The sequence below is a fragment of the Scyliorhinus torazame genome, chromosome 12 (assembly GCF_047496885.1).
Source record: "Scyliorhinus torazame isolate Kashiwa2021f chromosome 12, sScyTor2.1, whole genome shotgun sequence".
Lineage (NCBI taxonomy): Eukaryota > Metazoa > Chordata > Chondrichthyes > Carcharhiniformes > Scyliorhinidae > Scyliorhinus > Scyliorhinus torazame.
The window spans coordinates 205,332,681-205,356,254 of NC_092718.1; the positions used below are offsets into that span (position 1 = coordinate 205,332,681).

Here is a 23,574-nt window from a genome sequence, read left to right on the forward strand (position 1 = left end):
CAGTAGTGTGCTCGGCTGCAATGTTCCCAAGTTGGAATGGATTGTTGACAATCGATGATTGATGACACACCGTTTCAAGATTCAGTTGTAATTAATGCTCATTAATTCTACAACAAGATGTGTTCTTCTTCTGGTCTCTCAAGAACTTCAATTTAATAATAGCTAACTTGTAACTCAACCTTTCTATTCCATAGATTTTAAACCTTAGCGATGCTGACTTGTATACTTCAAAACCTCTTTTGATACATATTGAAGCTGAGCTGCTTCATACGTGACTTTGAAAGCAGGGTGCAAAAATAAAATCATGTCCAGTACATAAACTCAACAAACTGAATTTTCAGCTTAGTTATGTGGACTACGATCACCTACACACATTTATATGCACCCGAAATGGAGGAAGATATCCCCAAAAGAAAAAAGATAAAAGTTGGAGTGTTAGGAGATGTGACTAAAGAAGTGATTCAACATATGTTTTTTTGTGATAGCCGAAGATGGGGGAAAGAATAAACAATTGGCTGGAATTTCAGAAGGCAGAGTCAAAACAGTTAACGGTTTTGTCATTGGTGAAACTCAAGGAGGGAGCTGCATACTAAGTCAGAGTCGCGGGAATAAAGATCTTGGGGCAAAACACCAGAGTCAAATAAATTGTAACAGGATTAGTAATTTTAGATTTTCTCAGGCAGGGTCATTGGTCGAACACATTAACTGTTTCTCTCTTCACAGGTGTTGCCAGACCTGAGTATTTCCAGTGCTTTTTGGTTCTATTTTAGATTTCCAGTACCTGGAAAGTGTAAGAGGTTGGAGTTGAAGAGGAAGAAATGAGGACGGCGTAGCAAAATCTCTGGCTGCAGAGGGAGGGAGGCACGGGCCAAGATAACAGATGTAGTGGGCGTGAAATCAGTTACCTTAATAGTAGTTCAGGTATGGAGTTTGAAGCTCCCCATCTTAACCAACAGAATACAGTACTGACGTTTTGTAAAGCGTGATACAGCCAAGTGAACAGATAGCAGGGAAGACGGAATTAAAGGCAGGAAATTAATTTTGCACTCCTGAAAAACTTGTGCCTTCCCAATATTCTTTTTTTTTTTTTTTAATTTTTTAATTTTTTTTTTTTTTTTTTTAAAAGAGTACCCAATTCTCTCTTTCCTCCCCCCCCCCCCCTCAATTAAGGGACAATTTACCATGGCCAATCCACTTACCCTGCACATCTTTGTGTTGTGGGGTGAGACCCATGCAGACATGGTAAGAATGTGCAAACATCACGTGGACATTGACCTCGGGACCGGGATTGAACCCGGATCCTTGACGCCTTGATGTAGAAGTGCTAACCACTGTGCCGCCGTGCTGCCCTCGCCTTCCCAATATTCAATTGGTAAAAAATTACTCTTGGAAACTTGACATCAGACACCAGTCTGACAGCAAAGAATAGTCATGTCACTGAGTGAAATGGTGGAGGGGCAGAGCTGGGTTTCAGCAGTAAATAATTTGGAGCTGCTTTACCAATGATTAGGCTACTGACAATATCCAAATGAGTTAAGCAGGGGGTTTCCAGCAGGATCTTGGGGCACAGTAAAGGTGCCATGCTGTGCTGGGAAAATGATCAACTTTTGTAGATTTGCTGGTTGCATCAAGAGATAGCTCCACATTAAAGCCAAGAGGGATAATGTCAGTCAGAATCATAGGAGATTGGTGATTTCGCTCATGGAGAGTGTGAAACTGTGGGCAGAACCAAGAATGGAAGGATTCAAACAGAACTGTTTGAGAAGCATGAAGTTTTGACATGGTGAGGTAAGAGATGGTGTGGTAAGAGAACAGATAAATCAACAGTGGTTGACGGCAGTTTTTAAAGGGAATAGATGGCATTGTCTGAACGGAGGGAACATTTCCTTTTTTTAAATTTTTCCAATTAAGGGGAAATTTAGCATGGCCAATCCACCTACCCTGTACATCTTTTGGTTGTGGGGGGTGAGACCTATACAGACAAGGGGAGAATGCAAATTCTACACCGACAGTGACCTCGGTTCAATCCCAGACCCCGGTGCCGCGAGGCTGTAGTGCTAACCACTGCACCACCGTGCCGCTTGAGAGGGAACATTTCTAATGTGAGCAAACAGTGGATCATGGAAAGGTAACTTAATGGTCAGGAGTTAGATGCAGAGTAGTTAAATGACAAGTGATGAACTTGGATATAGTGTAAGAAAACTAGTGAAAGAGATTGAGGCGAGACTGACTGAACGATTTGGAGGCGAGATAGGAAGCAAAGGAAGCAGAAAACGGCTGAAACAACTGTGAATTTAAGGAAATGAAAATTGCAGTTTCTTGCTCCAGAAACCCCAAGCAGTAACACAACTGTGACAAATTATTTGCAATAATATTACAGAACAGCCCATTATGATAAGTTACCTGTTTGTCCTACTGTAACTGCTAGTTATCAATTCAATCTCATCGATTGCTAATGGGTCTCAAAGGTTTACTAAGCTTTTGATTCTACTTTTCCCATCAAAATACACTTTTGAATAAAACATATTGCTTGCTGCAATGGATGGCAGCTTATTTCATAAGCCAATCAATTCTACTCGCGATTTAATAGTGAATTCAGTCATGTCCTAAACTTCAGCTTCACAAAAAAAGCTTTTCCAAACAGTTCATGCAACAGATTTGTAATTATTCCTGCCTTGCTGGTCTCAAATTCGCTCGACTGCTCTCAAATGCACCGATGGCAAACTATATGCAGCATCTCAAATGTGGTCTTCCAAACATCTTGAAGAAATTATTCAACATCATGGATTTTTAAGTATACTGCAAGTGTACACCTCAACTTGTGAATTAATAACTTCTCAGTGAATTTCAAGTTCTCAAATGGCTATTGGTAAAGGCAGTCTGTTACCAAATCATAGACTGGAAAAGAAACTGATCGTAGCCAGGTGGCTTAAGCTTCATGGAATTGGCCCTCACTCAAATAGGAAGGGAAAGGGTGGCCACGGCATTTGATTTTAACGACACAGTAAAATTCACTTTGGATGTGAAGAGAACAGAATCATGCTTCCTCCTCCCTAAACTGTTAAACTTCCCCCAGCCATTCCCCACATCCCTCAATTCCGAGACTCCAAAATCTGTCTTATCCATTAAAGGCAGCACGGTAGCATTGTGGATAGCACAATTGCTTCACAGCTCCAGGGTCCCAGGTTCAATTCCGGCTTGGGTCACTGTCTGTGCGGAGTCTGCACATCCTCCCAGTGTGTGCGCGGGTTTTCCTCCGGGTGCTCCGGTTTCCTCCCACAGTCCAAAGATGTGCAGGTTAGGTGGATTGGCCATGATAAATTGCCCTTAGTGTCCAAATTGCCCTTAGTGTTGGGTGGGGTTACTGGGTTATGGGATAGGGTGGCGGTGTTGACCTTGGGTAGGGTGCTCTTTCCAAGAGCCAGTGCAGACTCGATGGGCTGAATGGCCTCCTTCTGCACTGTAAATTCTATGATGATATTCAATGATGAAGTGCCCATACTTACTGGGGTATAGAATTTCAAAGATTCGACTTCTGGTGGTGGCTGTGTGGTGCGCAGTTGCACATGCGGTGGCTCACACCAGGGTACTTAGTTTCTGGCCCTTTTTCACCTGGTTTATGGGGCATATTTTGGAGGAAATTGGTGCAGTTTGATGGAATAAGATCCTCTTGTATGAGTAATAGCCAGTAAATATAACTCAAGGCAGTCAAGAAGCTAACCAACCAGTCGTCAGACTCAGAAGCTCCTCGAGCCTCAGCGGGGGGGGGGGGGGGGGGGTGGGGGGGGGGGGGGCATGGACGAGATGGATTGGTGGTTAGAGGCACAAGGGGCATTGACATAGAAGGTAGCGCTCTCTGACCATAGTGATAAGATTGTCTCTCTGGAGGCAGAGATGGTGTTGTGGCTGAGGAGAGTAGAGAGCTAAAGGCCAAGATTGACAATCTGGAGGGCTCAGACTCCACAAACTATATGTCCAAGATGTTCCAAACGTTGGTGGGGGTGGGGTAGACCGTCTTTCCGAGACCCCCCCCCCCCCCCCCCCCACCCCCCGAGTTGGGCCTAGCCCATCAGTTGCTGAGGCATACGCCTGGATCTGGGTAGCCACCACAGGCGATTGTCAGGTTTTATCGATACCTGGATCAGGAGCGGGTCCAGAGATGGGCGAATGACCATCGAGACTGCTAAGGTTGATGCCATCAGAATATACCAAGATGCTGAGCAGAGCTGGCGAGAAGGCGTGCAGCATTTAATAATGCCAAGGCTACGCTGTACAAGAGCAACATGAAGTTTGGCATAGTGTACCCGGCTTGTCTTCAGGTTACTTTTCCGGCATATCTTTGGGTGGCTTTCAAGGACTTAAACGTGCTGGAAGATGCAAATGAGTTTGTCAAGAAGAACTGACTGGGGGTGAAGTAAAATGCTTAAGGACTATGATGTTTGTTGGGACTTCCAGTGGCAGCCATGGAGTGAGTTGTCGCATATTTGGTGGCTCCCGCTCAAGGTGGATTTTTCGGTCTTTCCCTACCAGAGGGTTGTAGTATTTGAGGGCAAAAGGTGCAGAGTGCCCAGGGCACTGAGGAGGAGGCCGCAGGTGGGAGAACTGCATCACTTTTGGATAAGGAAAAGATCTTACGATGGGTGAGGCAGACAAAAAGTGTCCCTGGGGAGGAAGTGAGCTGCAGGTCTACCAAGACCTAGGATCAGAGGTGGAGAAGAGGGAGGCAGGGTGCAACCGGATAAAAGCTGCCAAATGATTTGTTTCAGAACCTCCCGATCTTTGTCTGCAACTCATTCTTTACAAAGGTTAATGGGCTGATCTCCAGGTTTGTGTGGGTGGGGAAGACCCCGTGGGCACAGTGGGCTTTTTTGAAGCGGGGGGGGGGCATTGCCAAATATGATACATTACTGGGCGAACTTTGAAATGGTGGTGGTGGGGTGGGGGTGGGGGGGTAGAGGCGGGGTCGTGTAGGGGAACGGTTTGAAGGCTCGGTTGTTGCCGCCTTTACTGTTCTCGCTGGCCAGCTACTCCGCAAGCCTCGTGATGTTAGCCCCAACGGCGTGGGGGCAGCATTTAGGGCTGGAGGGTGCCTCAGTGTGGTCACTGATTTGCAATAGCCATAGGTTTGCACTGGCGAGGCTGGATGCGAGCTTTAGGGGGTGGTGGCAGGTTTTTGGGTCCGGAGGACTTGGAGGAAGTGTACAAGTAGCCCAGGGGGGAGGGCAGCACGGTGGTGCAGTGGTTAGCACTGCTGCCGCACAGGGCCGAGGTCCCTGCTCTGGGTCACTGTCCATGTGGAGTTTGCACATTCTCCCATGTTTGCGTGGGTTTCGCTCCCACAACCCAAAAGATGTGCAGGGTAGGTGGATTGGCCATGGTAAATTGCCCCTTAATTGAAAAATGTAGTATAAAAAACAAGTTACCCAGGGGAATGGCTTTAGGTATGTGCAGGTTCGAGACTTGGTGAGGAAAGAGGTGCCGCCCTTTCCCGGTCTGCCATTTGGGGTTGCAGGTGCTCACGGATAAGAGGTTTTCTGAGCATGTACCCTCTGCCATTGGAGAGTACATTGTGTTGAATAACAATGAGACAGTGTCACCTTCCATGCTCTGTGGAGTCCTGAAGTTGGTTCTTGAGGGGGGAGGGGGGAAAGAGAATAATCTCTTATAAAGCGCGTAGGGATAAATCTTGGAAAGTGGAGAGGCAGAGGCTGGTGGACTCCATTCTCAAGATGGACCACCAGTACTCGATCACCCTGACACCAGAGTTATTGGCAGAGAGAAATTGGAAATTAATTTGAGTTGTCAATGGATAAGGTGGTGAGCCAGTTGTGAAGCTCACGGGCACTTTTTAGCAATATGGGGAGAAGACCAGTCATCTGTGAGCTTACCAGCTGCGATGGCAAGCTGCCACCTGGGAGATGGTGCAGGTTAGGGCTTCGGGGTGGCAGGTTGGTTTCTGCCCCCAGAGAAAGCTAATGAGGTGTTTGAGGCCACAAACATGGGTTTAATGAGTCAGAGCCCCTGGATGGGTTGACCTTTCCAGAGGTGAAGCAGGAAAGAAGGCAGGAGCTGGAAACAATGATAGGACCGGAAGAGATCATGAGCTGCATTTGGTTAATGCAGATGGTCAAAGCACCGGGTCTGGATGGATTCCCCATTGAATTTTTCAAACAGTTTGCTGGTCAGTTAATCCCACTTCTGCTGGATATGTTTTTTAAAAAATATATATTTTATTGAAATTATTTTTCCCTGAGCAACATTTTTCCCCCTTACAAAACAAGCGAAACGATAACAATAACAAAACAGAAATGTTTTAACTTTTAACAATAATAATAATATACAAGTAACAAAACCTCGTACTCTATTGACCTATACTCAACTAAGCCTCCTCCCCCCCCCCCCCCCGGGTTGCTGCTGCTGGTCATCTGTCTTCCCTCTGACGTTCCCCTAGGTAGTCGAGAAATGGCTGCCACCGCCTGGTGAACCCTTGAGCCGATCCTCTCAGGGCAAACTTCATCTGCTCCAGTTTAATAAACCCCGCCATATCGTTTACCCAGGCCTCCAGTCCGGGGGGTTTCGCCTCCTTCCACATGAGTAGGGTCCTGCGCCGGGCTAAGAGGACGCAAAGGCCACGACATCGGCCTCTTCCGCAACTCCAAATAGAGCTAACCCCCAGCCTGGTTTGACCCGGGCCTTCACCACCTGCAAAATCACTCCCGTCACTCCCTTCCAATACCCTTCCAGTGCCGGGCAAGCCCAAAACATATGTGCATGGTTTGCCGGGCTCCGCCACACCTCCCACATTTGTCCTCCACTCCGAAGAACCTGCTCAATCTTGCCCCCGTTATGTGTGCTCTATGTAGCACCTTAAATTGAATCAGGCTAAGCCTGGCGCATGAGGAAGAGGAATTTACCCTGCTCTGCTGGATATGTTTAATAATTCCATGTCCCGGAGGGTGTTGTTGCCACGCTGGTGCAGGTGTCAATTTCCTTGATCCTGACGGACAAGGTTCCATGGAATGTGTGTTGTATCGGCCCTATTTTGGTGTAAACGTTGATGCTAAGGTGTTGGCAATGCGTTTGGAGCCCTGCCTACCTGGGGTGATTTTGGAGGAGCAGACTGGACTTGTTAAAGGTCGGCAGTTGTCAGCCAATGTTCGGAGATAGTTAACTGTTTTGCTTGTCGATTTGTCGATCTCCTTAGGGACTGAGCCAGAGGTGATTATTTCGACGGACGCGGAGATGATGTTCGTTAGGGTTGAGTGGGCGTACCTCCTAGATTTTGAGGCAGTTTGGTTTCTTTCCAAAAATCTTTTTTTTTTTTTTTTTAATTCTTTTTTGGAGTACCCAATTATTTTTTCCAATTTAGGGGCTATTTTAGCGTGGCCAATCCACCTATCCTGCACATCTTTGGGTTGTGGGGGTGAAATCCACGCAGACACGGGGTGAACGTGCAAACTCCACACGAGTGTCCCAGGGCCGGGATTCAAACCCAGGTCCTCAGCGCTGTCGGCAGCAATGCTAACTACTGTGCCACCTTGCTGCCCCTAAAAATGTATTTTATGGATTAGGCTTTTGTACAGGGCCCCCATGTGTATGTACATACTAATGCCCTGACCTTGGGTTATTTCCACGTCATCTTCTTCACAGCCTTCAACACGTCATTGATGACGATGAACATCTTGCCAAGGTCATCCCCACACCCCCACTACTTGCCTTCAAACAACCGCGCAACCTCAAACGAACCATTGTTTGCAGCAAACTACCCAGTCTTCAGAACAGTGACCACGACACCACACAACCCTGTCATGGCAATCTCTGCAAGACGTGCCAGATCATCGACATGGATACCACTATTACACGCGAGAACACCACCCACCAGGTACGCGGTACATACTCGTGCGACTCGGCCAACGTTGTCTACCTCATACGCTGCAGGAAAGGATGTCCCGAAGCGTGGTACATTGGCGAGACCATGCAGACGCTGCGTCAACGAATGAACGGACATCGCGCAACAATCACCAGGCAGGAATGTTCCCTTCCAGTCGGGGAACACTTCAGCAGTCAAGGGCGTTCAGCCTCTGATCTCCGGGTAAGCGTTCTCCAAGGCGGCCTTCAGGACCCGCGACAACGCAGAATCGCCAAGCAGAAACTTATAGCCAAGTTCCGCACACATGAGTGCGGCCTCAACCGGGACCTGGGATTCATGTCACATTACATTCATCCCCCACCATCTGGCCTACGAAATCCTACCAGCTGTCCTGGCTTGAGACAATTCACACCTCTTTAACCTGGGGTTACCCCATCTCTGGATCTGTAAAGATTTAATCACCTGCTAATGCTCGCATTCCAAGCATTGTTTGGGATCTTTGAATTTGTCTACATGTGTGTTTCTGGAACAGACCTCTTCATTCACCTGAGGAAGGAGCAGCGCTCCGAAAGCTAGTGACATCGAAACAAACCTGTTGGACTTTAACCTGGTGTTGTAAGACTTCGTACTGTGCTCACCCCAGTCCAACGCCGGCATCTCCACATCATTTCCAACTGAACAGGGGTGCCTGTTGTCTCCGCTTTTGTTTGCCTGAGCAATCGAGCCACTGCCCATTGCACTGAGGTCGTCTAACAGATGGAAGGGGATAGAGTTTGGAGGGAGGGAGTATGGGGTGTCCTTATATGCGAATGATTTGTTACTGTATATCACAGACCCACTCTTCAATGTGGGGGAGATAATGGGAGTTGCTCAGAAAATGTGGCTTCTTTTCAGGGTACAATCTGAATCTGGGCAAGTGTGAATATTTTCTGGTGAATCCCTGGGGAGGAGGCCGGAGCTGGGGAGACTGCCTTTTCACCCGGCCAGGGCGAGCTTCCAGTATTGGAATCAGTGTGGTCCATGACTGGGCTTCGCTCTATAAGCGTAACTTTTCTAGCCTGGTGGATGGAGTGAAGGCCAATTTGAAAAGGTGGAATGCCCTCCCTCTGACCTAAATTGAGAAGATGCAGATTCTACTGAGGTTTTTGTTCCAGTTTCTCCCAATCTTCCTTTTGCAGGGTTAATAAATTGCCATCTGCTTTGGGCTGCTAAGACTCCTCAGGTTCGTAGAATGTTTTTGCAAAAAGATAGGCAGTTAGGATGATTAGCACTACATAATCTGTTGCGTTACTACCAGGTGGCAAATATTGATACGGTGCGGGGGTAGTTAAGGTACCTGACTCTATATGGGGGGTGCATGGAGGGGGTTGTGCGTAGAGTCGGGTCGGAGGGCCCTGGTTACTGCATCGCTCCCCTTTTCCCCTGCTAGATTCTCTTTGAGCCCGGTGATGTTAGCCACTTTGAGGATTTGGAATTAGTTTAGGCAGCACTAAAAATTGGGTATGTCACTGTTGGCTCCGATCTGCAGGAACAATAGGTCTGTGATCCAATAGATCCATCATTCAGGGCATGGGAAAGGGAGGGCTTGGAGAGGTTTAAAGTTATGTTTCCGGAGGGTAGGTTCACCGGCCTAGGCAAGTTGCTCGAGAAATTCCAGCTCAGAAAGGGAATCGATTCAGGTGCGTGATTTTTTTTCTTCTTTTAAACACAATGAGCTTCCTTCATTTCCACTTGTACTGTCACCTACGCTTTTGGACAGGGTCCTGTCCTTGGCCGAGTTAGGAGAGGGTAATATTTTGGATGTTTATGGGCAGATGTTGGCAACGGAGCAGGTATTGATAGAGGTAGAAGAGAGGGAGTGGGAGGTGGAGCTGGGTTTAGTCCTGGTGGGTTCAAGGTGGTGGACAGGGCGCGACCTGACTAGGGTGCGTATGAGTGGGTTCTTCTCAGGGATAGAGGATAGGTGTGAGCTATGCTCTAAGGGGTGAATCTCACACACATGTTCTGGTTTTGTCCCAAGCGAGTTAATTTCTGGGTCTCCTTTTTTGATACAATGTCAGGAGTTTTGGCCGTTCAGTTGGGGTCATGCCCGTTGGTGGCCATTTTTGGAGGATCAGACTCACCAGTGATGCAGATGGGGGAGAGGGCAAATGTACTAGACTTTACCTCGCTAATAGCCAAGGCAAGTTCTGCTAGGGCTGAGGTCCCCGGAGTCATCTAAGGCCTCGGTTTGGTTAGGTGACCTGATGGAGGTTTTGCACTTTAAGATCAGGTATACCATGATGGGGTCGGTGAAAGGGTTCTACTTGAGGTGGCAGCTTTCAGCCTTTTTTCAGGGAACTGATTACCGTCAATTGTTGGAGGGGGGGGTGGGCGTCTTTTTATATTAAAGGTTCTGTTTCCTCTATGGGGGGGGGGATTGGATGGGTGTACATTTGATGGATAGGGAAGGTTTAGGATTTGTTGTATTCTTGTTTTTTTGTTACAATGAAAATCTTGTTTGAATAAATATATTTTGAAAAATTCACAAATTTTCAAAGGTTCACAACTCTATGAATGAGATTTAAAAAAAATCCCAGTCTTAAATGCTTGATCGCACAGTGGTTAGCACTGCTGCCTCACAGCACTGTGGATCGGGTTCAATTCTGGCCTTGGGCAGCCGTCTGTGGAATTCACACATTCTCCCCATGTCTACATGGGTTTCCTCTGGGTGCTCCATTTTCCTCCCACAGTCCAAAGGTGTGCAGGTTAGAACAAACATAGAATTTACAGTGCAGAAGGAGGCCATTTGACCCATCGAGTCTGCACCGGCCCTTGGAAAGAGCACCCTACTCAAGCCCACGCGTCCACCCTATCCCTGTAACCAAGCACCCCACTTAACCTTTTTGGACACTAAGGGCAATTTAGATGGCCAATCCACCTAACCTGCACATCTTTAGACTGTGGAAAGAAACCGGAGCACCCAAAGGAAACCTACGGAGACACGAGGAGAACGTGCAGGCAACATGCAGACTCCGCACAGATAGTGACCCAAGCCGGGAATCGAACCTGGGACCCTGGAGCTGTGAAGCGACTGTGTTAACTATTGTGCTACCGTGCTGCCCAGCACAGGAACAGACCCTGCGGTCCTCCAAGCCTGCGCCGACCATGGTATCTGCCTAAACTAAAACCGTATGCACTTACGGAGTCCGTATCCTTCCATTCCCACCCTATTCATATATTTGTCTAGATGCCCGTTAAATGGCACGATCGTACCTGCTCCCATCACCTCCCCAGGCAGCGCAAGCCATATATTTACCACCCTGTGTAAAAATCGTGCCTCGCACATCTGTTCTAAACTTTTCCCCACGTACTTTAAACCTATGTCCCCTAGTACCTGACTCTCCTACCCTAGGAAAGAGCATCTGACTATCCACTCTGTCCATGTCACTCAATCTTGTAGACTTCTACCAGGTCACCTCTCAACCTCCGTCATGCCAGTGAGAACAGATCGAGTTTCTCGAACCTCTCCTCATAGCTAATGCCCTCCATACCAGGCAACATCCTCGTAAACCGCTTCGGTACCCTCTCTAAAGCATCCACATCCTTCTGGTAGTATATCGACCAGAATTGTTTTCAATATTCCAAATGAGGCCTAACTAAGGTCCTGTACAGCTGCAACATGACTTGCCAATTTTTATATGCAATGCCCCGACCGATGAAGGCCAGCATGCCATATGCCTTCTTGACCACCTTATCCACATGCCACTTTCAGTTCTCGATGGACATGCACGCCCAGATCTCTCTGCCTGTCAAGAATTCTACCATTTACTGTGTAATTCCTACATGCACTGGACCTTCCAAAGTGCATGACCTCACACTCGTCCAATTAAACTCCATCTGACATTTCTCCGCCCAAAACTCCAAGCAGTTTATATCTTGCTGTATCCTCTGACAATCCTCTTCACTATCCGAAACTCCTCCAATTTTTGTGTCGTTTGCGAACTAAATCAGACAAGTTGCATTTTCTTCCAAATCATTTATGCACACTATGAACAACAAAGGTCCTAGAACTGATCCCTGTGGAAGGCCGCTAGTCACAGACTTTCATTCAGAAAAGCACTCTTCTACTGCTACCCTCTGTGGTTTAGCACACTGGGCTAAATCGCTGGCTTTTAAAGCAGACTAAGGCAGGCCATCCACACGGTTCAATTCCCGTACCAGTCTTCCCGAACAGGTGCCGGAATGTGGCAACTAGGGGCTTTTCACAGTAACTTCATTGAAGCCTACTCGTGACAATAAGCGATTTTCATTTCATTTCTACTGTGCCCAAGCCAGTCCTGTATCCAACTTGACAGTTCTCCTCTGATCCCATGTGACTTCACCTTTTGTATCAGTCTACCATGAGGTTCCTTATCAAAGGCTTTATAAATCAATGTATACAACATGTACTGCCTTTTTCCTTCATCTATCATCTTTGCCACTTCCTCGAAAAACTCGATCAAATTAGTGAGGCACGACCTCCCCTTCACAAAACCATGCTGTCCATCGCTAGTAAGTCCATTTGTTTCCAAATGTAAGTAAATCCTATCTCTAAAAATCTTTTTCAATTATTTCCCTTCCACCGACATAAGGTTCACCGGCCTATAATTTCCTGGATTATCCCTGCTGCCCTTTTTAAACAATGGAATAACATTGGCTATTCTCGAGTCCTCTGGAACTTCATCTGTAGCCAATGAGGATACAAAGATTACTGTCAAGGTTCCAGCAATTTCCTCCCTTGCCTCTGTCAGTATTCTGAGGTAGATCCCATCAGGCCTTGGGGACTTGTCTACTTTAATGCTTTTAAATATGCCCAACACCTCCTCTTTATTATCAACATGACTCAGAATATCTACACACTCTACCCTATACTCCTCATCCACCAAGTCCTCTTCTTTGGTGAATAATGAGGCAAAATATTCATTTCGTATCGCCCATTTCCTCTGGTTCCATACATAGATTCCCTAGGTGGGGGGTACAGAGGAGTGTGCTCAGGTGCTCTTTCAGAGGGTCAGTGCAGACTCAATGGGTCAAATGGCCTCTTTCTGTATTATAGCGACTGCTGAACCCCAAGGCAATGCCCCCGATGTTCTAAAATCCCTCTCTAGATTCTCAGTGTCTACCTTGTCAAGCCCCTTCAGAATCTTATGCTTCGATGAGATCAGCCCTCATTCTTCTAAACTCCAGAGAACAGAAGCCCAATTTACTCATCGTCTCCTCACATGATCAAGTTCTCATCTCAGGGACCAATCTAACTGAACCTTTGCTGTGCGGCATACGTACAGCTTTCCTTAAATGTGGAGGTCAAAGGTCAGCACTGTGGTGCAGTGATTAGCACTGGTGTTCCATGGCGCTGAGGACCCGGATTTCATCCCAGCCACAGGTCACCGTCTGTATGGAGTTTGCACATTCTCCCTCTGCCTGCGTGGGTCTCACTCCCTCAACCCAAAGATGTGCAGGGTACGTGGATTGGCCACACTAAATTGCCCCTTTTTATAACAAAAAAGGACAAACTGCATCCAGTATTCCAGGCATGGTCATACCAAAGTCTTGTACATTTGGAGCAAGACTTCTTTATTCTTGTACTCCAATCCCCTTGCAATAAAGGGCAGCAGGCCATTTGTCTTCCTAATTGCTGACTGTACCAACATATGTACTCCTTGTACGAGCACACATAAATGCCTTGGAACATCAACATATTCAAATGTCAGGCTTTCTAAAATTATTCTCCTTTTCCAGTCTAACAATCCAAGTAACAATTAGCAAGAAAATTATTCTTGTTCTCTGCAGATCAACATGACAAGAACTGTGCTCATCTCTGAAACTCATATCACCTGCACTAAAAGTTACAGCACTTTCAATATCTCCAAACTGATAGATCATTATCATACATCTTTTCACGAGAAACCAAAGAATTTTCTTAATGCAAACTAATACTAGTTGAGATTGTTATTTTTAATTCAAATGGACATTAAAAGTGAATGCAGCTCTTCACGAAGGAGCAAAGTTTAAAACTGGAACATTAACTACATCACTATACTGTTGCATTCTAAGGGTTCACCGCATAGCTGCAGTGTTGTGTTGCATCCTTAATGGTGACAGAATAAGGCTAAATACTTGATAAAACTATTTCAACCATCCAACAAAGTCAGTTTTTAAATTTCAACATACACCTTGGAAAGCTGGGTGGTTACTGGCAAGTTTAAAACATGAGCACTAACAAAGTGATGATTATGCTGTAAGGCATGTATTGTATGCAATCTTCTTTCTCTATCATCAATGCTGGATTCAGCAAATTTATGAAAGAATTTCAATATTTCAATGTAGTGTATATCTTAAATATTTAATCATAAATCATGATTGCACTAAATTATTTGATGAACAACTATTTGATGCACAGGCAATAAAGGTGCTTAATTTACTCCATATGATTAAAAATTGCTTTATGTGCATATAAACCCCAAATTATCCAGCAATTCAAATTAAAGAAGGTGAATTCAAAATGTTTTTTGTGCAAGAAAAATTAAAATCAACTCCCTCCAAACAGGAGCAAAGTTTAGTTGCACTAAATTTCACATTTGACATGGAGGTTTATTACAAATATATCCACATGTATCAGTGCATTTAAAACTCCCCAACTTAATTTATTAAGCTTGGTTAATTTGGTAAAGCTCACCAATCTTTCTGAACAAGAAAAAAGATTCAAGTTTTAGAATATTTCGGTCACAGTTCGGGGTCCTTTAGAGTTAGGATAATTGATGCTAGAAACTGAAGAATGCATTTTATTTCCGAAAATAAAAGCACATTAAATAGGTGACAGACAAAAAGGCACAAATTCAATCAATATAGCTTAAATACACACTACAATCTATTTTTTCAAGTACTTACAGTTCATCTCTTTGTCTCTGCGACAACACCATTTTGATTGTGTGAAATCAAGTCTGATTTGTACAGCAGCCGCTGCCTCCTCCACAGGAGATCAAAATTCCTTGCAAACTCCTAATTTAGTACGAGTACTGCCACACAGTGGCCCTATGCCAACACAAAACACCTTTGCAGAAGCCAAATCCAAGAACCAAAGCGGAGACTCGGTAGCATTCAACAGCCAACACTCATTTCACCTGCAAATTAAGTTAGAAAGAAAGTAGTCAGAATAAATACATACAATAAACATGAAACATCAATTAACGACAACGCACTTATTTGCCTATGTTGTAAGCACACGGCATAAAAAGAAAGCTTTGCAATTGAAGAATTACATTTACCAGTGGTCAAAAATCTGTGATGACTATTAAATTACAAGAGCAAAGATGCTGCAGTTTATTTTGGGTGCATAAACAATATCAAGTGTTATTTTGCTGCAAGTCCTTTTTCTGGTGATGAGTAAGAGCAGCACCATAGCACACATGATTAGCACTATGGCTTCACAGCGCCAGGGTCCCAGGTTCGATTCCCTGTCAGGTCACTGTCTGTGCGGAGTCTGCACGTTCTCCCAGTGTCTGCGTGGGTTTCCTCCCACAGTCCAAAGACATGCAGGTTAGGTGGATTGGCATGATGAATTGCCCTTAGTGACCAAAAAGTTCAGGAGGGGTTATTGGGTTACGGGGATAGGGTGGAATTGAGGGCATAAATGGGTCGGTGCAGACTCGATGGGCCGAATGGCCTCCTTCTGCACTATGTTCAAACATGGGTCATCAGGTTAATAGTAGAATTGCACCATCAGCGAAAATGTCTCTAATCATACCAACTGGGATATGCAGATAATTTCAATCCAACCTTCTTATGTTGTCAAAACAATGATATTCTATAGGTAATTAATCAGGCTGGAGATACAGTAATAGCAACATTTAAACATTTAGCAATAAAGTTCTTTCATCACAAAGCATCTCACGTTAGTACGGGCAATATTTTCCTTTTCTTTATTGAAAATATAAGAACCGTACCCAAAGGTTGCTGTTCTCACAATAACTGAACACTAATCTCAATCCCCACTTCAAAATAAAATATTAGAACTGGACCACAAAGCATTCAGTAATTCTGAGATTACATGCAGCACTATATTTCAGTCAGGACAGTAACAAAATATAATTTGTTATTAATAGCTTTTCCCTCATGAAACTGTTTTACAGAGTGCTTGCTCTGGGGGTGGGAAGAGGAGAAGGAGAAGACATACAGACAGAGACAAAGAGAGAGACAGAGAGGTGTTCTTGAGCAGGAATGAAGGAATGGAGGTAGACCTGGATCAAAAGCATAGTCAAAGGTGGGTATTCAGAATTTCTTTCTGGAGATAGTGTGTGTGGAGGCCGATGAGACAAATGATTTTGACATGAATTCCAAAAGGGTGATGCAAATTGAATAGTGATACATTAGACAGACTGGGGGGAAAAAGAGAAAAATTAGATGACATGGCAGGATGAGTTTAGGCCCCCTTTAAATCACCAAGAATTTCTCATGATTATGGCAAAATGGTGACAAATCAGGTTTCAGCAAAGATAGGGGTCCCATAGGCAACAAAGTATGTGGTAAGCAAGATAACCAGGTTGGAAAAAGTAACATGAGCTTGTTCATGGGACGCAAATCTTGAGTCGTTCAAAGCACAGAAGATGGGCAAAGAAGTCTTAACAGATGGGGCAGCAAATGCAAGGGGGGGGGGGGGGAAGAGAAGAGAGAAAGAGGATGTTGTGGTTGGATTTGGAGGGCAGTTAACAGACACCCGAATGTATGCACATGACCTACAGTATTATATTTCTACAGTGACATCTGCTCACTTCATTGGAGTGCTATGTCCTAGGATAAAGTGCTTGAGGTACAAGTCACAGTCGAATCCAAAGCGAGAAGTCTTACATCTCTATCAATAATAAATTTGATCAGGAATTCAGCTTTACCCAGAGAGTGGTGACAATGTTAAACTAACTACCAAGTAGCGTGGATAAACATAAATGCAGTTAAGGGATAGCAAGATAAATACACAAGGAATTTAAAAAAAGGATCGGTTCAAATGTGCAATATGCTAAATAGAATGTAGTAAGTCTGGTATGTGGCATGAACACCGGCATACTGGGCTAAAAAGCCTGTTTGAGCTGTAAATTCTATACTAGTTTTTTCTTAAAAATATCAAACCTGCATTAGCTTAGAGTATTACTAACATTTTGTTTGGGAAGAATCTACTCTCTACATCTTTCGTAAAATAGCAGAAATAAAATTATATCCCCAGAAAACAGTTATTCAATGAACCCGTAACTGCAGAGCCAATGATCTGATATTGATCATAGAATACAAACCTTGCTATAACTGTTTAATTTTTTTTAATAGCAACTTGGATTGCTTTTCCAATATCATTTACAGAACAGAAGCAGATAAAGAAAAATACAGTTTACAAAATAGCTTCTAACTCGTACTATTTGTAATGCCAATTTATATATTTAGGTACATGAATACTGATTGATCAGAAGGAAGTGGATTGAAGACCATTTTCAAACTGTCTGTGCAATCTCAATTTTCAAATGGAAAATCAGATGGACTATCAGAACGAACAAAGAAATTGGTAGATGCATTGCAATAAATTCTAGCCAAAAATAAAAAACGATCATTTTGTTCATAGTGTTATGCTTATTTTGTAATTTAAATCAAAAGTAAAATCTTGGGTTTTCGAACTCCATGGGAAAATGTAACGAAAATGCAACAAAATTTGTGGAGAAAGTCAAATTTAACGCACTGCTGACATAGCAGCAGTAAGCAAAAAATGTATTTCAATTTGCATTTGTTTCAGTTTATCTTGAAACCATGTTTTATCTAAGATGTTGAGAGGATGTTTCCATGGCTGGAGAGTCTAGGATGGAGGTCAGTCCAGATAATGGATTGATCATTTGGAAATATGAGAATAAATTTCCTCACTCCGGAGGTTAAGAATCCTTGGAATTCTCAGCACCAAAGGGCTGGAATACTTAAATCATTCAGCATATTCACGATGGGAGGCAAATAGATTTCTGGGCATTCAAAGAAATTAAGAGATATGGGGATAGGGCAAGAAGGCGGAGCTGATGTAGAAGTTCAACCATTACTATATTGAATGGCACAAGCTGGAGGGGTTGTTTGACTTATTCTTACTCCTTCGATTCTCTTTCTTGCTCCTTCTCATGACGAAGAGGGGGGGCTGGGTACCCAACTGCCATTTATCATGCATGTTGACTTTGAATCAGTCGATTTGATATATAATTGCTGTTTAACTCATTCTTCAATTGCCACCTCCCATGTTATATAACACACACGATCTTGACTCCAAGACAGCATGTTTGAGATTGAAATTCATTCTGTACTAAATGCAGCAGAGGATTTATAATCTATCTTTCTGGTTAGTGGACCAAGTGGACAGTGAAATTTTCAGTTGGTGTATCAAATCTAATGTGTCTGCAACTAGTAAACAAGGAGAAATGTAGCTCGATGAACTACAGCAAACTACTCACTCAAATTACAATCTCATGAACGTTAGATTCAATCTGAATAATACCCTTTAGGGTCTATACATTTGCAATTCGCTCTTAATCAGTGGATGAGCAGATTCTCTTTTGTTTTAGTCTACTAAAATGCATCTAGATTTTCAATAATTGAAGAAGAAACATATTCTTCCTTTATAGTAACTACCCAAAATATTTTCTCTTTGAAAACTAGATGTAAGTCAGTGTGTCCAAGATTAACAGAATTTTTCCTAAAAATCTAATTAAAACAATTAGCATTGGGTAAACACAATGGGTTCACTTATGTTCTTCATTGAACGGATCCTTTCAGCACTGTCTGCTTGGGATATACATGGCTCCATCCCACAACAGGTGATTCACACTTCATGTCCTCTGAAGTGATCAGTCAGTTGCTCAACTGCTACCAAACAAAGCAATGAAAAATGTATCTAGCAGCATCAGTGGGTCACAGGTGCAACTTCCCACTACCTGGTGGTGGAAATTTGCTCCTAAAAGATAAGCAATAAATATTGCCTGGCCAGCACTATGCAGATTCAGAGAATAAAATGTCATAATTCAGATACCATCCTTCGTAGGTACATCATATCTGCAAATCTTGTCAATTTCAGTTACTTCTGGTAAATTATACTACCCACTTAAACACAAATTAGGAAACACTTCTACATGCAAAGGGTGGTAGTAGTTTGCAATTCTTCTGCAAACAGTAATTGATGGGAGATCGCTTGTTCATTTTAAATCGGAGATCGACAGAATTTGTGTTACCCAAAGGGATTAAGAGATATGGGGTGAAAGCAGATATATATGGAGTTAGACTAAATATTATCAATGAGTTATATAATTTATAGTGCAGGAGGCCATTCGGCCCATCAATTCTGCACCGGCCCCCACAAAGAGCACCCCACTCAAGCCCACGTATCCACCCTATTCCCGTAACCCCCACTTACACTTTTTGGACACCAAGGGCAATTTAACATGGCCAATCCACCTAACCTGCACATCTTTGGACTGTGGGAGGAAACCGGAGCACCCGGAGGAAACCCACGCAGACACGGGAAAAACATGCAGACTTCACACAGACAGTGATCCATCGAGGAATCGAACCTGGAACCCTGGAGCTGTGAAGCAACTGTGCTAATCACCATGCTACCGTGCTGCCCTAATGATTTCACTGAATGATAAACCAGGTTCAAGGGTGTAAGCGGCATAGTCCAGTGCCCATGCTCAGAATAAATGTCCATGGGTACTATCAAAGCAATTATATTTTATTACTATATATATTTGCCTAATTCCCATTTTAGAAATTTGCAGGTTTTAGAACAGAACAATGCTTACCTTTGAACCTGTCCTTCAAACATTTGCTTCCCCCACTGAAGGTCTAACTCCTCGTCAAGGTATATGGTTACTGAGGCAACTTCTACCTCATCCTACAAGTCAGTATTTATGTCAGCCTGAATAGTATCAGCAACCTATTTGATCACAGAGGCCATTGCAGTCAGGTCCTGTGGTCACTGAATATTTGCATACATATTTCTGACAAGAGCTGTTGCACAGCAAACAGGGGGGAAGAAATTGAACTCTCAACCTACCTGCTGCAGATACATCTGGTCATGAAAATATTGATAAGAGTGACCACTGCACAGATTTTGTGGAGATATGTCCTGGCCCCACACCAAGGACACCCTCCATCATGTTGTGCTGCACTGTTGTCTTGCTAAAAGGATTATAGATTCAGAACAGATCCAGTAGCTCAAAACTGGGGAACCATGAGGCACTGATATCAGCAGCAGCAGAATTGCATTCAACCATAATTTGTAAACCACGGCCCCCATTTCCCTAACTCCACCTCACTATTGAGCCTGGCATCCAACCCTGGTTCAATGAGTGTAGAAGAACAGCTCCTGGCACAAGAGACGGAAACCAGTAATTAAAGGAAACAATAATAAATATGGGCAAATAAGGAAATGGTTGGACAGATATTTTACATGTCTTTATCTATTGGATATGCTGAATTCTCCCTCCGTGTACCCAAGCAGGTGCCGGAGTGTGGCGACTAGGAGCTTCATTGTAGTGTTAATGTAAGCCTACTTGTGACAATAATAAAGATGAAGATTAGAAGGCAAAAATAACATCCCAGAAATACCTATAAATCAAGAGGTCATAGAATTTACAGTGCAGGAGGCCATTCGGCCCATCGGGTCTGCACCACCCCCTGGAACGAGCACCCTACTTAAGCCCACGCCTCCATCCCCCATAAAATGAAAGGGAGGGAGGGAGGAACTGAAAACAATTACTCTGCAGGGAAAGAGTACTGAGAAAATTATTAGAACTAAAGACTAACAAGTCCCCAAGTTCAATGAACTTAATCTTAGGGTCTTAAAAGAAATGACTGCCGAATTAGTAGATGCATTAGCTTTAATTTTCCAAAATTCTATATTCTTGAATGGTCCGATCAGATTGGAAAATAGAAAGTGTAACCCCTTTATTCAAGAAGGGAGACAGAAAGCAGGAAATTACAGGCCAGTTAGCCTAACAGCTGTCATATGGAAAGTCACCTATGTCTCAGATAACCATAGGCTGCTTACCCCTTTGAGGGGTGAACTGACTGGTGGTGATTTAACCTGAAGGTCACCACACCTCAGGTGAGGGGCAAGGTTGAGAAGGCAGGACCTTCATTAATAACCTTAGGTGGTATGGGAATTGAACCCGCGTTATCCAGCCAACTGAACGAAGCCAGCCAGAATCTATTATTGAGGTTATAGCTGGGCACTTAGGAAATCCCAATGCAATCGGAGAGTCAACATGTTTTACAAAAGGAAAATAGTGTTCAGCTAATTTATTAGAGTTCTTTAAGTAATAAACAAAGTGGATAAAAGGGGTACCTGTAGATGTAATATCTTGGCGATATTTGACAAGATGCCACAAAGGTACTACAGAAAATAAAAGCTCGGCGTGGGGAGTGGGGTGTAACCAGAACAGCGTGAATGGAGGATTATCTAGCAGGCAACAGTAAGGATAAGTGGATCATATTCAAGTTTGCAATCTGTAACTAGTGGAGTGCCTCAGGGACCATTGTTGGGGCCTCAGCTATTTACAATTTATATAAATGGCTTGGTTGAAGGGACAGAATGCATGGTTGCTTAAAATGCTGATGACATAAACATGAATAGGAGAGTAGGCTGTGAAGACAACATGAGTTTGCAAGTTATAGATAGGTGAAGTAAGTGGGCAAAGATTTAGCAGGTGGGAGTACAATGTGTGAAACGGTGAACTTGACCACTTTTGGAGGAAGAATAGAAAAACAATATATTTAAATGGAGAGAGATTGCAAAACTCTGCAGTAGAGGAACCTGGTAAAACACAAAGTGGTATGCAGGTACAGCAGGTGGTTAGGAAGGCAAATGGAATGTTAGCATTTATTGCAAGCATCAAACTCACAAATAGGGAAGTTTTTGTTAGTTGTACAGGGCATTGGTTGGACCACATCTGGAGTACTGTATATAGCTTTGATCAAGGGATACAACTGCACTGCACTAGAAACAGTTCAGAAGGCTCACTCGACTTATTCCCAAAATGAAGGAGTTAGCTCATAAGTAAAGGTCACACAGATTGGGCCTGTACCCACTGGAATTTAGAAGGAGAATTGATCTTACTGAAACAAGATTCGGAGGGGAATGGTAAGATGGATACAGAGAGGATGTTTCCCCTTGTGGGGGATACTAGAACCGGGGACAAAAATAATGGGTCCCCCATCAAAGACGGAGATGAGGAGAATTTATTTTCCTCAAATGGCCATTAGTGTGCTGAATTCTCTTCTATAGAGAGAGCAGTGTCATTAAAGATTTTCAGGGCCGAGTCAAGATTGATTCTTGAGCTACAGGGCAGTCAAAGGTTATGGGGGAAAGAGTAAAGAGAAGCGTGCGAGCGAGAGGGGGAGGAAGCGCGCGAGCGAGAGGGGGAGGAAGCGCGCGAGCGAGAGGGGGAGGAAGCGCGCGAGCGAGAGGGGGAGGAAGCGCGCGAGCGAGAGCGGGAGGAAGCGCGCGAGCGAGAGCGGGAGGAAGCGCGCGAGCGAGAGCGGGAGGAAGCGCGCGAGCGAGAGCGGGAGGAAGCGCGCGAGCGAGAGCGGGAGGAAGCGCGCGAGCGAGAGCGGGAGGAAGCGCGCGAGCGAGAGGGGGAGGAAGCGCGCGAGCGAGAGGGGGAGGAAGCGCGCGAGCGAGAGGGGGAGGAAGCGCGCGAGAGAGAGGGGGAGGAAGCGCGCGCGAGAGAGGGGGAGGAAGCGCGCGCGAGAGAGGGGGAGGAAGCGCGCGCGAGAGAGGGGAGGAAGCGCGCGCGAGAGAGGGGGAGGAAGCGCGCGCGAGAGAGGGGGAGGAAGCGCGCGCGAGAGGGGGAGGAAGCGCGCGCGAGAGAGGGGGAGGAAGCGCGCGCGAGAGAGGGGGAGGAAGCGCGCGCGAGAGAGGGGGAGGAAGCGCGCGAGAGAGAGGGGGAGGAAGCGCGCGAGAGAGAGGGGGAGGAAGCGCGCGAGAGAGAGAGGGGGAGGAAGCGCGCGCGAGAGAGGGGGAGGAAGCGCGCGCGAGAGAGGGGGAGGAAGCGCGCGCGAGAGAGGGGGAGGAAGCGCGCGCGAGAGAGGGGGAGGAAGCGCGCGCGAGAGAGGGGGAGGAAGCGCGCGCGAGAGAGGGGGAGGAAGCGCGCGCGAGAGAGGGGGAGGAAGCGCGCGCGAGAGAGGGGGAGGAAGCGCGCGCGAGAGAGGGGGAGGAAGCGCGCGCGAGAGAGGGGGAGGAAGCGCGCGCGAGAGAGGGGGAGGAAGCGCGCGCGAGAGAGGGGGAGGAAGCGCGCGCGAGAGAGGGGGAGGAAGCGCGCGCGAGAGAGGGGGAGGAAGCGCGCGCGAGAGAGGGGGAGGAAGCGCGCGCGAGAGAGGGGGAGGAAGCGCGCGCGAGAGAGGGGGAGGAAGCGCGCGCGAGAGAGGGGGAGGAAGCGCGCGCGAGAGAGGGGGAGGAAGCGCGCGCGAGAGAGGGGGAGGAAGCGCGCGCGAGAGAGGGGGAGGAAGCGCGCGCGAGAGAGGGGGAGGAAGCGCGCGCGAGAGAGGGGGAGGAAGCGCGCGCGAGAGAGGGGGAGGAAGCGCGCGCGAGAGAGGGGGAGGAAGCGCGCGCGAGAGAGGGGGAGGAAGCGCGCGCGAGAGAGGGGGAGGAAGCGCGCGCGAGAGAGGGGGAGGAA

General features: G+C 45.6%; 1 protein-coding gene across 1 annotated transcript in view; it reads right to left on the minus strand.

Moving 5' to 3' along the window:
- Positions 1–23,574, minus strand: part of LOC140386904 (lissencephaly-1 homolog) — a 134,484-nt gene that overhangs the window by 89,838 nt on the left and 21,072 nt on the right. The window contains exon 2 of the mRNA XM_072469757.1: positions 14,780–15,012. Within this exon, the coding sequence (XP_072325858.1) occupies positions 14,780–14,811 (32 nt within the window). The 5' untranslated portion in view covers positions 14,812–15,012. The remainder of the gene's footprint in view (positions 1–14,779; positions 15,013–23,574) is intronic.